Source organism: Aspergillus versicolor, assembly GCF_001890125.1.
Source record: "Aspergillus versicolor CBS 583.65 unplaced genomic scaffold ASPVEscaffold_5, whole genome shotgun sequence".
NCBI lineage: Eukaryota > Fungi > Ascomycota > Eurotiomycetes > Eurotiales > Aspergillaceae > Aspergillus > Aspergillus versicolor.
The window spans coordinates 1,228,774-1,243,743 of record NW_024467528.1 but is presented as its reverse complement, the minus strand read 5'-3'; the positions used below and the strand labels follow the sequence as shown (position 1 = coordinate 1,243,743).

Sequence of the window (14,970 nt, the reverse complement as noted above, 5' to 3'; positions counted from 1 at the left end):
TGATCTTGCCCTGGATTTCAAATATGACGCCGTATTGGGGTAGTACTACCCGGTGACGATTGCCTTGTAGTTCTGGCTGGCCCATTTGCGACACTGTCTGTGGCTACCGGCCGTGAACAACGCATCGCAGACTAGCATCCTTGAGCAGAAGCGATCTCCACCAACCATTTCTGTTTGAAGGATCCTCTCTGGCGAAATTCAAGCAAAATTCAACTGAAAAATAATTCGAAAAAAGAAGGTCTCGCCCAAGCATGAAAAATGTCCGGCAGCGATGTCGAACACGTTTCTGGCTTCGTTGACGCTGGCCCTCCCCGATCTCCGCGCCTGTCCTCGTCCAGCACAGCAGATGGCTTTTATGACGCTCTTTCCGATAATGGCGCCCACGACCCTTCGCTGACTCTTTCACCCCCTCGTCCAACTTTGTCCCGGTCAGGTACGACATATACCACCCAGGAAGGTGTCTCAGATCCACAACGTTTCGCGTTACCCGCGACCGTTGCTCCGAACGGCTATCCCAACCGTCACCAACATCGATCCTCCCCCGACCCTGACGAATACTATCGCTCCCATTCACCTACATTGCCTCCGGGGGACGACCCTGGGATCCGAGCAGCAGGTGGCTCGCTGTCCAAAACGCCCAACCCCGCTGTGGATGCCCGCTCTGTGAATACCTCACAACCCCGAGTGGCCTCGGTGCCTACCCATTCACTGGACCCGTCAGGTTTAAACCTGGGGAAATACCGCTCAGTGTCAGACACATCTTATTTAGGCCAGCCTGATTTTCCCAGCGGTCTTTCGCCCGTGCGGCCCTCGACAGCGCGCCCTAAACAAAACTCGTTCAAAGACCTAATCAACAAATTCAATAACAACGTCGATCACGTCCTCCCCGTCCCCATCCCATCCGCCTCTGCATCTCGAGAGCAGTCCAGGGCTTCTAGCCCGGCTCCGATCGATCATAGCATACGGCCTAGCGCGGCGTCTCGCAGGCGAGACACCGGTAGCTCGATAACGCAGAACCAAACAGCACCCCGGTGGGACTCGCCAGGAGATTTAGGCCGCGGTCCTCGATCACATTTCGCTCTGCCTGCGCTGAACACAACGAACTTGAACAACGGCTCGTTGGGTGACAACCAGCCATCGAATTTGTTTCCGCGACGGCCTTTATTTGGGGAGTTGCTTTCAGTCGACACAGACCTTCAGGGATATGGGATCCCATCGCACCTGCGACGTCGAGGTTCTGAAGGAAGCATTGCTACTCCCAACCCTGCGTATCTAGATTCTTTCGATCCGTCATCAGCTGCAACGCCGTTGACCCCAACAGCGTGGTACCTAGGACGCACACCCTTCTTAGAAGCAGTAAGCACGGGGGAAAGCTCGAGTCGACATCGACGAACAAGGAGTGATATACCAGGGAATTCACCAGTGGGTGTGAATACGCATCCGCTCGATTTTGACATGGCGGTCGCCGCCCCCTTGCATCCTAGTTCGCGAACGTACATGGACAGGCCGCATTCCAAGTCGCGCATTCCAGTTTCTTCCCGCCGCCTGAATTCACCTACCCCTTCAGACGACTCTTCACCGTCCCCGAAAGCTCATTCACCCACCCACCACAACACACAAACCCATATTCCACCCAAAGGCCTCAGCCGTCTCCCCAAGCCGTCTCCAAAATCTCCCGGAGACCTGGTATCTCATGGCCAACCCGCTTTTCCCACAAATACTACGCCAACCCCACCTCGCGGAAGGCGGGAAATGGGCTATGGTCGCTCCCGGACGAAACTTCCCGAAAAGAGCCCCCTACTGGAGGCCTACATAGCTGCACCACCTCCAAAGAAGTCGCCCCCCTTGCGCAGTTCTCGACCTCGCCAACCCGTTTCGCACAATTCAACCGCTGCATCTAGGTCACGAGTTGGGGAAACTGTGTCAAATCTTCAAAAGCAGATCCACCGCGAGCGAGAAGTGCGAAATCCTCGGCCACGGGAGCGGAGGTTACCAGAACTGGGGAACGTTGACTTTGCAACTCGACGCCAGAAAATCCAGCAGGCGTTCAACCGCACGGTTAAAGAGAATGAAAGGAGAGAGGAAGAAGCAGCCGAGCTTCGCCGTCGAGCTTCCGTTCAAGAAAGCCTCTCAAAACCCTACGATAATCTACCACATAAACCCAAACCAAGTGCACAGGAACCGGCGGCACCAGAATCCGTTTCCCCGGCAGATGATACAGCGACTGTCATAGAAGAGTCCACGGAACCTTGTGAGGATGAAACGCCAGGCAAAGAGGATGTAGAGGCCTTCCCGCAACTTCATGTCAACACCAACGTTCCGAACGATAACTCCCATGCTACAACGATGGACTCACCCACTTTAGGGCATCCAATCCTAGCCCAGAAGGATATAGGAGGCTCAAAACCTTCCGATATACCACCGGAGTCCTCTACAGCTTCTTGCTCTGAGGATTCCCCCGTGACTACTTTCGATCCAGAACCGCAGACCGCGATATCGCAACAGGATGTGCATACATCTCATAGGACGCTTTTGAGCGAGATTATGCGCATCCGTGAATCGAGCCCCAGCAGCTCCTCGTGTGACGAACAGGAATATGGTTTCTCTGACAATGATGAGAAGCAGCCCATTCCAATTTTGCTAAGAGACAAGCTAGCTTTCGACGGCGCTATGCACGGTAGAACAACTGGAGAGACGTCAGATCTATATGCACAGCGTAAACCGAATGCTGGCGACATATCGAACAGATGGAGTATGGGCTCGTGGTCTTCATCCTTGCGCCACCAACATTCCACCGACGACCAATGTGATGGAAGCGGAGATGACCTTTCTCAGCTGCACCAATCCACGGAAAATAGTGAGCTGGTGACCCAGTCTTGCTCTGCTTCTTCGATGACTCCGTCCGATGCCGGGAAACACGGTATTAGCCCCACAGAGCAAAACATCGATGTGGGACACGAACAGAGGCAAGAGGATGTGAATACTCGCCAGACTCAGGGGCATACCAAAACACCAAGTCTAGCCAAACTTGGTGGTTGGGACTCGAAGAAGATTACGCAGCTTTATCTGGAAGAGCTTGCTCGTGGCAGGGATCACACTCTCCCTCTTGATGTTCGCCGCTCTCCTGAACCACGCCCGCCTACAAGTGATGTACGAGCGGATGGGAGGACAGACAGCTTGACGGATGACCCTGTAATGGTATCCAGGGTTGATGGGATCCCCGCGTCGCATCGAAACTCTCATTCCGCTAGCCTGGTCCTCCGAGATGACTGGGAACATGCATCTCCATCGATTATGGATTGGATGCAGATCGCTGCTGATGATGCCCCCGCACCGCAGGATCAAACCGATGATACAAGCCCGCAAAATGATAGTGCACCAACCCCAACGCTTGTAACCTCGAACTCTCAAACATCGCACATCGAAGAAGGTAATACGGGTCTTGGTCTAGCCATCAATATCCAATCGCCGCAGGAGCCCGCACCCGAGGAACCGAGTATCCCACCGATGCCTCTCCACGAACCTCCACCACCGCCAACCACCACGCAAACAGATACCGGCGTCCTTCAAGAACCACTGGAGCGTGTCGGAAGTATTCCTCCTACCCAGCAGCCCATGAGTACCTCAGAATCCGCTACGTTCGCGCCTCTTGGTCCTGTTCAAAGCACCGCGAGCAGCGAGGACTCCATTAGACGGCATACGGCCTCATCCTCCCCCAAAGCGAGGGATTCATCCGCGACTTCGCTAGTACCTTCGAGCTTGGAACAGCCTCGCCCCGACACTTCGTCTCCCTCTCCTGATCAGCGCCGCTTAAAGAAACGGCGACACGTAATAAAGGAGCTTGTCGATACTGAATATACATTTGGAAGAGACATGAAGGTTGTTGATGATATCTACAAAGGAACCTCAAGTTCCTGCTTGGACTTATCTGCAGATGATATCAAAATCCTTTTTGCCAATTCCGACCAAGTTGTGCAGTTTTCTATGCTCTTCCAAGATGCACTGAAAGAGGCAGCCAAAAGTGTGTATGTCATGCCTAAATCGCAACGCTGGAGTAGCAAGCGCAATGGGCGGACTCTTCACGCTTCCAAGAACGATTCAGAAACATCTGAGGGAGCAGGACCAACGGAATTGGAGAAGGACCGGACGACCTGTATTGGCCAGGCCTTTATGACCCATATCGCCCATATGGAGAAGGTCTATGCTGAGTATCTGAAAAACCACGATGCTGCCAATAAAAAGCTTCAAGTTCTCCAGCAGAGCACAAATGTGTCGATCTGGTTGAATGAGTGCAGAGAATGGGCATCAGATCTTACGAGCGCCTGGGATCTGGATTCTTTACTTGTCAAGCCAGTACAGCGGATTCTGAAGTACCCTCTTTTGATATCAGAACTGCTCGACTCAACTCCGTCGGACCACCCAGACCATGCCTTACTTGTGAAGGCTTTGGAAGAGGTTACTAATATTTCCGTCCGTATCAACGAAATGAAGAGACGAGCAGACGTGGTTGGCCAAGTTGTCGGACGAAAGAGGAAAGAATCTGACGTTAGAATCGGCCTCTCTAAAGCGTTTGGTCGTCGCACGGAGAAATTGAGACAGCAAGTAGGCCTGTCTGACATGGTTGCTGATACAGACTACGACTCTCTGGCCCAGAGATTTGGCGACAATTTCTTCCAGCTACAGGTAGTCATGCGTGACGCTGAAACGTACACTCGCGAGACTCAGGAGTCCATGGAGCGTTTCCTTGAATTTGTTTCGTCCATCGAGGCGTTCATTGACGTTTTCCAAACCAGCTATCCTGAACTTGAGGGGAAATGGCGCGTTTTCAAGATATCTGTTCAAGACATTATGGCAGGGACCTTGCCCGAACATGTGAGTATCAGAAGGATGATAACCAGAAACGATCCTTTGCTAATATAGGGTTACAGCTCGATGTTGTGAGAAAGAGTGTGATAGACCCAATGGTTACACTACTCAAACTCCATGAAGGTCCGCAGAAGGTCATGAAGAAACGCGACAAGCGCCTTATGGACTATGCTCGGTTCAAAGGCATTAACGCTCGAGGAGATAAACCCGACAAAAAGACTGCCGAGCAAGCTGATCAGTTTGTTGCCCTCAATGAAACCCTCAAAGATGAGCTTCCGAAACTCTATAATTTGACGGCCAAATTGATGGAAGCGTGTCTGAAGAACTTTATCCAAATCCAGACCACCTGGTTCATTGTTCTACAGAAAAAGATTGGACCATTGATTGACGCCTTCCCCGAAAATGTCCAGAAAATCATCGATGATTGGACAACGCGGTTCAGCTTCTCGGAGTCGCAAGTGCTCTCTCTTGGAATTTGCAATGGTTCCTTGCTCGCAGACTCGGTCAATCTCGTCAACTTTAACACCCCGTCCACAGCACAGGGTGTTGGCTCTCCTCGCCGGCCGTCAACAACACATAGTTCTAGCACTCGGGCAATGGAAGAGTCGCCTAAAGTCTCTCATGATTTTAGCGCTAGCAACCGCTCCTTCCAGTCACCCGACATTGACAACCAATCCCGAGTGTCTTTTGGCCGTCATCGCGCCGACTCAGCCTTTTCCGGCCGACCGGGGACTGAGTCGTCGGAACTGCCCAGAACGCAAGTGTTGCACCAAGTAAACAGTGCGTCAGCTACATCTGTGCCTCCGGGACAGTCGAGCACAGGAACTTTCCCTAGTCTTCCTAGACTTAGCCTCGATTCTCCATTTCTAGCAGACGTTATACAGTCCTCAAACAACGAAAGCACAGCGGATGAGAACCAACCTTCGTCACCTGCCGCTCGATATTCGGGATTCTTCTCTTCAGCAATGCCCATGTCGGATAACCCACCAGAGGCTTCCGGCGCCGAATCCAACCAGACCAAACAACCCGCGGTTTTATTCCTTGCCGCTAGTATCTACGAATTCAATATAGACCGAGCCCGGCGCGAAGCTGGATACCCTTATCTCACGTATGTTGCGGGTGAGATCTTCGATGTCATCGCCGAGAAAGGTGAATTATGGCTGGCAAAGAATCAAGATGACTCAACTCACCAAGTTGGTTGGATATGGAATAAACACTTTGCCAAGCTTTCGTCATGAGGTGTATCCTCTGTGAAGCTTCCTTGTCATGTGGAATGTACATGATAACTCCCCCCTCTTCTCCGAACTACCCTCCTGCTTCCTCAAATTTCTCTCTGGGATCTCCGACTGGGCTTTCATTTCGCTCTTTAATGACCCGCGGAATGACCCTTATGCCCTGATCCCGATACCGGATCTTTTTACGACGTTTGATGATCGTGTTTTGTTATTGTCTTTCAGTATTACTTCGGGACTACCTACTTCCGATAACGACTGTCTTCCGCGTGCGCTTTCCTTTGTCAAACAGTGAAGTGGCTTGGACTAGTGGTTGGTAGAATGTCCGGTTATCTTCAGTTTGCTTTCCTTTTTCGAGCTTAATACATCTGGCGAGCGAGTTTATGGATTTTTGCTCTACGGAGCCGGTGTTTGCTTTTCGGCCACTTTGATGGAAGAAGATACTGCTGCATATCCGCGAGGATGGCCGTGAAATGTACATCTAGATACCCCTTGACAACAATAGGAATTGTTTCGTAACTTCCATTCCAGAATTCTATTTTTAAAGAGAATGTTATAGTAATCAGTCTCCGTAATTCCGTCGTATTCTGCAGTTCAGCCTTAAAGCCACAGCGCCACGATCAGATGACGTGTGTAATTGTCTTCCGCGGTTCCGCCAGTGACTGCGCCACAACTTTCCCCAGAATGGCACTGTGGCAGACCCCGTTGGTAGCCCGATCACAGGCAAGGCAACCTTGGAACTCTTTTACTCTTCTACCCCATGCTTCCTCTCACTGCCGACGCTCCGTCAATCGCTCACGGTTACAACCTCATCCTCGGCTTTCCCTTCGAACCCTCTCAGTAAACACTCCCAGCGACGCTTTGACCTACCGAGCTCATTTCCGTCCCCGGCTGCCTTGTACGGTGTACACCCAGTGTCCCCACGAGCCATTTTCCAACGAACGGACCCAAGCGGACTAACTCAACGCCGAGGTCGTTACTTTCGAGTCACCATCGCCGTCGATCAGCCCTCCTATTCGTATATATATGCCGCTTGGACCCTGATAGGGGCTAAGACACTATCCCTTTCGACTTCGACGATCGGTCCCAGCCGGCCGGGACTAGACCAGACCAGTCCAGCCGAGACCTCGCGAGCGACCTACTTGCTAGTATAGACGGTATAGTTCTGCGTGTTGGGCATCGGGTTCCGCGAATACGATGCGGGACGGCGGGCTAGGGAAGCTCCAGAAGAGGATGAGAAGGTTTGGGGATACGGTATGTTTTCTTCCTCTTTTGGGTGGATCGGACGGGCATCCAATTGTGGACTGGGAATGGGATTAACGAATTGTATAGTTGAATCCGGATGATGCATACCTTAGCTGTGAGTCTCGATGCTTTTTGCGCCAATTGAGTGTGGATATGATGCATTCTGACTAGATCGGAGTTTATAGATCACGATATCAGATGTATGTTTGTGGACTTCGTACCGTTACATCTTGAACGATGGAAGAGCTATTGCTGACCTTTGTTTCCCTCGGGTTCTAGTGACAAGAGGTGATTTACAATCTCTCAAGGATGACTGGCTTACGGATAATGTTCGTGTGACTGACAAACAAAATAACACTGCGGTAATTGCGGAGCTGACTTATTGCTACTACTAGATTATATCTTTCTGGGAGGAGTAAGTTCGGAATGGGCGCTGCGCTGTGACTCGTCACAATGACTGATTGTCCCAGGTACTTGGAGCGCGAGTTCCTCACAGAGTTCAAATCGTCCAACATTGTTCTTCTTCGACCGAGCATGTCCTTTATGATCCTGCAGACACCAAATCCGCATTCGCTGCGTGAGGCATTGCCGGACTTTTCACGCACGACGCATGTCTTCCTCCCCATCAACGACTGCCGAAATGTTTCGGAAGCCGAAGGTGGTACACATTGGTCCCTCCTTTTGATTTCAATAGTTGATGGCATAGCATTCCACTATGATTCATTACCACCGGGGAACTACTGGGAGGCCAAGACAGCCACGATGAAGTTTGGCGCTCTTCTTAACCGTCCAATACGGTTCGTTAACCTTGAAGATTCACCGATACAGGAGAACGGCAGCGACTGCGGCGTGTTTGTCTGCTTGAGCATGCGGCACCTTCTCCTGAAACGATTACTTAGGGCCAACTCCAACGAGAAGGTTAGCATGAGCTTAGGTGGATGGAGAGTAGATGCACGCTCGGGTCGCAAGGAAATTGCCAAAATCATCGAGACTTTTCGGAAAGAAGGTGAAAGACGAAGATCGTGCGTTTCCCTCTTCTAACAGAGACCCTTCTGCGTTCTCTTGCTGACGACGCACGCTTGATATTCAGAGCTAGTTTAAGTCCTTCAGGGAAGAAATCGAGGACCCCGCCGCGGATCGAATGATGACTACCCTAGCTACAACAACATTTACCGTACATACTCTTCACGGGCTGCACCTGGACGGATGGAAATAAATAAATAATACTCGGTTGCATCGGGCGTAATGAGGCTCGGACTGGATGGGACTTGGACATTATTGACATTGACTTACGAGCATGAGCATGAACATGGATTACGCACTTGACCTTGACCTTGACCTTGAGTTGATACGCCCCCTTTCGTGTTATCGATACACTTGTTATTAACTACTACCTATCACTTCTTTGTCCTTTGGATCTCGATTCTAGTCGTGTGGATAGCGTGATGATTAGCATCTTCATTTCTGAATGAGCGTGTTTTGCATCATCCTTCCTTCGGCCTTCAGCCTCCCTACGGCGAAAGTACCTAATACCTAATACCTATTTCTATTTAAAATCTTTGCCATTGCATGCAATTGGAGCCATGAGTTGAGAATTTAAGCTACAGTATATATAGGGCTTCGGGTATCGTGGACAACTGGGTTTAATTTGGCCTTTGTTTACCTCGCAGCTCTGATGGTACCAGCTACAGTAGAGATCAATGATGGATTACAGCCCGAAAAACGATAGGAGATATTCAATCCAGTTGATTTACTATTACTAGCTAGCCGTATATCGTACTATCTGAATGTTTACCAGTGCCTACTCGACTTACCTGTACTCATTCATAGCACACACCTCAGCACCCGACATAACCTACGAGCTCACTACACAGCCTGAGGATTCAGGATCCAAAACACAGGTTGCCATGGAAAAGCGGACGGCGTGACATGATCTCTCAATGTAGGCAGGCGGGTTCTCGGTGCTTGCTGGTTTTGAGTGGTGGTGTGATTAGTTGCTATAGCACCGAGTGGCGGAACCATGGTCTACGCCCTTCGACATGAGCAGGGAAGGAAGCGAGTGGACGAGAAGTTGCCGTTGGAATAATGTTTATATCTGGATCGCCTCTGTGGATATACGCCCCATGAGGCTCTTGTAGGGCTGGGTTAGCGTTGCAGTAGCTCGGCCCGCTTTTGTATAGAGCCAGACTTAGCCCTAAGTTCATCAGGACGCATTGGGGACGAGTTGTTGGCGTTCTCCGTACTCTTTTGCGGCCCATGGCGACGGTTGTCAAGATCTTAGAAGTGTTCCTTCTTCTCTTGATATCAACTCACTGTCGTGACTGCTTCAACAGCGCTCACAACAACGCCACCGTGCCCTATATAACCCCCCGTTTCGCTCGTCCTCTTCCTCTTCTTCTTTTTTCCCCTCTTCACACCACATGGTTGTTTCGATTGCTAGTACCGTGCCTTAGCCCACGCTGCGTTTTATCGTTCCCATCTTGGTGTTTACCTTTTTTTTTCTCCCTTCCGTTTCGTTTTTGCCAGTTCCGATGTCTCGACTCCGAACTGGTCGTCTTCCCCAGTTAGATCCGCTTCCAGTCGTTGCGCGTCTCAAGACACAACCCGTCTCTCGTTTATCTTTTCAACCCCGTGTCTCGACCCGCGCCAACCCCGGACCTACTGCCCGCTCTTTTTCGGCGTCCCGGCCTATCCGGGACAACATTCGTTCTTTTGAGTCGTCACGCCTTGGCTCTCGACTCCCAGTCAGATCCCCAAGTCCAACTCAACCACCTTCTTTTGAACGACCAACTCAAATTCCTTCTTTTCGACGTCACGCCATCATCGAGGAAAGGCGCGTGGCCCGACAGAACCGGCCTAGACCTTGGGCTACTGAGAGGTCTACTCAGCCATCCCGGTTGCACCTGTCGTCCCGCAACCCTGCCCCCTCGACGAACCCGACAATCCCTACCAACAAGAAGTTGTCCGCGCGAGTTGGCAACGTTCGAGCTAAGCCCGAGACTTCGGTCAACGGCGGACGTGAGAACAAGCCAGTCAAACGCGTCCACTTCGGGGAGACTACCGTCATCCCAGTCACTCGTTGGATTGATCAGGCCATCGACGTTCACACCCCTCCTAGACTTAGGAAAATGAGATACTTACAGGCGAAAGAAGAAGCCCTTGCCGCCCAGGAGAGATACCTGGCCGCCAAACGCGCTGCCGGCCGCACAACCCGGCAAGTCAAAAATGCTCGAGCTAAGCCCTCGGCTCCGGCCAAGAGTGAACGCAAGAGCAAACCGACAAAATCCGTTCGTTTTGGAGAGACCACCGTTGTCTCAGTCCCTCGTTGGATCGATCGCCGTAAGCACATCTATCCCGCCCCCATTTCCGCCATGGGAACCCTTCAGGGTTGGTCAGTCACTCCTTTGACGAAGCCCGATGAGGATGGTGAAGAGGAGAAGTATACCACGTACTGGGGTTCCGATTCGTACACTGGTATCTCCGATCACATCTCTCAACCCTGCAACCGACAAGACTGTGCCTGGAACGCCCTGGCTTGCCTCCAGGCTAGGCACCCCGACTGGACCCCTCCGGAGGTCTTCAGGTGTTGGCTTCACAAGAGAGAGTCCGTCCGGAAGAAGGGTGTGTTTATGCTTTGAGCATAGTCGACACACGCCTTTTTCTTCACTTTCGTTAACCGCTCTCGCCACATTCATTTTGTATCCCACTGACCCAGACATTCTTTGTATACCCCTTCCTCCCTCACACCCTTGTGGTGGATAACTGAACTTCTCTCCCCCCCTCCACTCGTTTCGATATCCGCTTATCCCCTTCCACTCATTTGTTTTTCTTTTTTCTTTTTTCTTTTTCTTTTTATTGGGATCATGAACTTTTTCTTTTTTCTTTTCTTTTGGGTTTTTGACTTGAACTGGCCCGTCGGGCCAGTCAGTCAGCGCTAATGAGTTATAGATCGAGCTGGCGTTCGTCCTGCTGAGTATTGGTGGCGTCTTCCCATCTACAGACAGGTAAGCATTCATACTGCCATCAGTTGGCTTCTGCTAACGCTTGTAAACTAGAGGACATCCGGCAGTGGTTCCCTATGCACAGGGGTAATGGCGCAAACTCGTACGCGAGATCTTAAGTCGTAGACCATAGTCGGAGCGTCAGCGGCCCCCGGTCGATGGTGGCTTTATTTGGAGGGCGATGGGGGTAAGTCGATCCTAGTCTTGTGGCTTGCATATGCTAAACATAACACCGGCAGTTGGTTGGTGGGAATATCGCCGCTCCCTGATGACCTTTTTTGGATTGAACAGATAGCCACCGGGCTTGTTGGTTTCACTGGAGGGCTACGGGGGTAAGCCTTCATTCCAAGTGATCCAATTTGAGATACAAGCTAACGTTTCAACAGTTGGTTGGTGGGAAACGTCGCTCAATCATGATTCTTGAACTTTGTTAGAAAGTCTAACGACAGCTTGAGGTAAGCAGCCCTGGACATACATCTTGTTCATTGTGACCGTACGGATGAGCTGACCTGCATAGAAGATTTGTTCTTGTGCCGGTGGTGGAGGGTGAGGTTGAGGTTGGAAGTAGGAGGGCAGAGGTCTTGGCTGATGATCGTGTTGGCGCTTAGTCAGGGGTTGCTGCGGAGGAGGACAAGTATATATGGGCAGTGATGTATTTTACTATTGTATTTAGTTGATCCAGTCTTTCATTGACGGACAGAGCCATTTACCACCTCGACAGAATCGAGAGACACTTATTTCTTTTGCTACCTCACCTGGTAACCCATTTCAGATCGTAGAGTAAGGTCCATCAAGTATAAGCGTAGTTAGACAACCGAGGTGCACCTCGGCGGATGTCGAGGAACTAATTCAGTAGGCTTAATTGTTATGAAAGGTGATCACTACGACGCCTAACGTATATGAGGATAAGACGCCCGGCTATCTTATAACTAACAATAACACTTCAACACTTCAAAGCACAATAGAAGATGAAGGTGAGAGGAAGACAACGCCCAAGAAATGCCAACCAATGTTAGGAAGACCGATATGCAGTTGACGAATAACAATAACAGTAAGTACCGAGGGAGGCACTACAACAAGCTATTGTGTACATGCCCAGGTAAAAATAATGGAAGTATGGCGTAGGTAGGTAGGTAGGTAGGTAAAAATAAAACAAGAACCAGAACGGGAGCAACCGGAATCAATGTCACGACGATGAAACATGCGAGAGCAGAACAGTCATCCGGGGAAAATGCTGTACTGTGCTCGGACGGAATGGGATGGGAGGCAGTGCGAGTAAATGAGTAAATAGTCTATGGATATGAATAAAAGGTTCAGTTCGTTCGTGGCTTGGAAACAACTAGACAGAAGAGAAGACAAAGGCATCAGAGAGAGGGGTATTCGACGCCAATCAATTCGATTCAATCAAATGGAAAAAATGGGAGGGAGGTTGAGGTGTGGACTGGATATTCACTCGATCAAATACCGTCAGGACCGGATATGAGAGTGATATCAATTGAGCCGGGACTTGAAAACCATGAGGCAGTTAAAAACAACGCTGTGGAGGTGTGTGCACATGTATAAGGGCATGGCGGCCGGACAGGACCATGGACAGGCAAAGTTCTTTAAGGTGGCGTGCTGGTTTGGCGAACCTCCGGTTGCCGCGTGTCCCGCATGTACATTCCATCGGATTGGGATCCCTCTCTTAGCCCTACCTGGGGCTGGGATTGTTGTTGCTGAGTGACGATTTCTCGGGCGTAAAACTCCACAAGCATGGTCCCATAGGCTTCTAATTCCTCAACAGGTATCGAAAGGCGGAAGTCGTTTAGTAGAAGGAATTGGAGCTCGAGGTGGTTTAGCTCGGCTAATGGAAGGCCTCCGACCTGGTTATAGGAGATCAGTCAAAGATAAAATAGAAAGAGGGCTGCGTGAAAAGACATACCTTTGCATATCTCGAGTTTGTATAGAATACGTCAGAGAAGAATTTACTAGCGCAAGTCACACCTGCGATGACAAGTCGATGGATGTTGAAGCTATCAACAACAAAGAAATGAGAGAGATGGTCCTCTGATTGAGGATTCATAGCTGGTGAAATAGGCGATGATGACGACGGATCTTGAGCTGTAATTCCGGCAGAAGGCGGCGGGGTTACCATTGGTGAAGTATGAGCCCGTTGCGTAACGGATGATTCGGAAGATCTGGGTCTGATTGGGGTGTCCGACTGCAACGCGTCTGTACGTGTGTAACGACGACGCAGGCGCTCTAATTGACCTTTGTTCACCATTTCCGTCATGCGGTCGAAATATACCAACAGACTGAGGAATACCTCATAGGTAGTGGGGCAGTACTTGTGAATTCTGGTTAGATAGCTCAGTATACTTATACTTGGGACATTTTTGCCGTGGAATGCGAGCACGCTGTGCGCTTGTTGAGATAAATTGCTTGACCCGTCCACAGGAGGGATTTGTCGGTTGACTTGCTCGTGGTGTGAATCGTTGGTGGTGGTGATCTTGGTCAAAAGCCCGGCAACCATTTCGATAATATCCGTGACCGGCATGGAACTGATCTCGAACTGGCGCTCCTGGGCCCAAGGCCCTTGATTTCTCTGCGACTGGGCTAGGAATTCCTCGCTGGCGAAGCTCTGAATGTGGGATAAATCGCGGATCTTAATGCGACTGGGCGAATTTACTTCTGAGCCTCCCAGCGATCGAAGGGATTCCAATGTTGGTCTCAACTGCGGAGAAGCTGGAGAGGACTGGCTACCTGTACGTGGCCCTCCGATGGCTGCTGTCGTAGTACCTGACTGACTGCCATGCTGGGAAAAATATGTCGCAGAGCGGGGGCTGGGGTCAGATCGAGGTGGGTGGCCAGATGTGGGCGGATTCATTGGTGCAGACTGTTGCTGTGTATAAGCTGGGGTAGGTGTCTGTCCAGGGGTGACTGTCGAGGATTCTGATGATGATTGTGAGCCAGTATAAGAGGGTCGGCTGATGTAGGCCGGAACATCTTGGGATGGCAGTCGGGCTGAACTTGTGGTGGATGCCGATGGCGGGGCAGTGAAGGTGGGGGTATTGTTAGACGAGGTTGATATGGAGCTACCGGACTCAAGATTCGATGATGGTCGGGTGGACTGGCGTGAAGATGGTCGATAGACGGATTCCGAGGAAGGGACGGCGCCTCCCAGCATGTTGTAGGAGCTATCACTATGGGTCGATGGCGGATGGTTGAGAACGACCGATTCCATATCCGGGTGGAAGAGACGGAGAGGAGGAAGCCGCGCTGGTTCAGAATATTACTATATAGAGCAAACAGCGCTCTAAATCCAATGTCAGCGACAGTTCAGCATCGAAGGGCCGTGTGGTGAGGGGGTGTTGGAGGCTGAAGGTAAACCATGTCGGAAGAAGAGAGAGGTGCAGTGCGGGTGAGGGGAAACGAGGGCGAGGCCATCAGGAGATAAGAGAGATGGCGCAGGATTCAATATACAATCAATCAATTATTATCAACGGAAATAGAGGATTCCTCGGTGTGAAAACGATCGCAGAGGGCCAGAGGACTTGGGGGTGCGCACAGCACTCCGACCCGGCCAGGCTTGAATCGGAAGGGATTCACGAGCGAGAGGCAGCAACGGAACAATCCATTGCGATCCG

The 14,970-nt window shown here is 50.9% G+C and overlaps 5 protein-coding genes across 5 annotated transcripts; 3 read left to right on the top strand and 2 right to left on the bottom strand.

The window, feature by feature from the left end:
* Nucleotides 1-258: 258 nt before the first annotated feature.
* Nucleotides 259-6,104, top strand: ASPVEDRAFT_132272 (putative Rho guanyl nucleotide exchange factor; the record flags this gene model as incomplete). The annotated part of the gene is made up of 2 exons (XM_040806903.1): nucleotides 259-4,872; nucleotides 4,929-6,104. The coding sequence occupies 2 exons, from the start codon at nucleotides 259-261 to the stop codon at nucleotides 6,102-6,104; spliced, it is 5,790 nt and encodes a 1,929-aa protein (XP_040668282.1).
* Nucleotides 6,105-7,295: 1,191 nt separating this feature from the next.
* ASPVEDRAFT_131826 (Ulp1 protease family protein) lies at nucleotides 7,296-8,488 on the top strand (the record flags this gene model as incomplete). The annotated part of the gene is made up of 7 exons (XM_040806864.1): nucleotides 7,296-7,352; nucleotides 7,431-7,458; nucleotides 7,529-7,543; nucleotides 7,623-7,678; nucleotides 7,739-7,758; nucleotides 7,814-8,365; nucleotides 8,434-8,488. 7 exons carry the CDS (start codon nucleotides 7,296-7,298, stop codon nucleotides 8,486-8,488), a joined length of 783 nt encoding a protein of 260 aa, XP_040668281.1.
* Nucleotides 8,489-9,281: 793 nt separating this feature from the next.
* ASPVEDRAFT_678518 (uncharacterized protein) lies at nucleotides 9,282-9,738 on the bottom strand. Its single transcript, XM_040815968.1, has one exon. It carries the CDS (start codon nucleotides 9,599-9,601, stop codon nucleotides 9,341-9,343), a length of 261 nt encoding a protein of 86 aa, XP_040668280.1. The 5' UTR covers nucleotides 9,602-9,738; the 3' UTR covers nucleotides 9,282-9,340.
* ASPVEDRAFT_42006 (uncharacterized protein) lies at nucleotides 9,466-11,195 on the top strand. The gene has a single exon (XM_040812483.1). The coding sequence runs from the start codon at nucleotides 9,875-9,877 to the stop codon at nucleotides 10,979-10,981; it is 1,107 nt and encodes a 368-aa protein (XP_040668279.1). The 5' UTR covers nucleotides 9,466-9,874; the 3' UTR covers nucleotides 10,982-11,195.
* Nucleotides 11,196-12,948: 1,753 nt separating this feature from the next.
* ASPVEDRAFT_29092 (putative cyclin-dependent protein kinase complex component) lies at nucleotides 12,949-14,567 on the bottom strand (the record flags this gene model as incomplete). Its single annotated transcript, XM_040810190.1, has 2 exons — nucleotides 12,949-13,206; nucleotides 13,266-14,567. 2 exons carry the CDS (start codon nucleotides 14,565-14,567, stop codon nucleotides 12,949-12,951), a joined length of 1,560 nt encoding a protein of 519 aa, XP_040668278.1.
* Between the last annotated feature and the right edge of the window lie 403 nt (nucleotides 14,568-14,970).

Bases quoted from the DNA above. Each gene is read 5' to 3' on its own strand.
- ASPVEDRAFT_678518 (XM_040815968.1), bottom strand. From the start codon at position 9,601: ATGGGCCGCAAAAGAGTACGGAGAACGCCAACAACTCGTCCCCAATGC.
- ASPVEDRAFT_42006 (XM_040812483.1), top strand. From the start codon at position 9,875: ATGTCTCGACTCCGAACTGGTCGTCTTCCCCAGTTAGATCCGCTTCCA.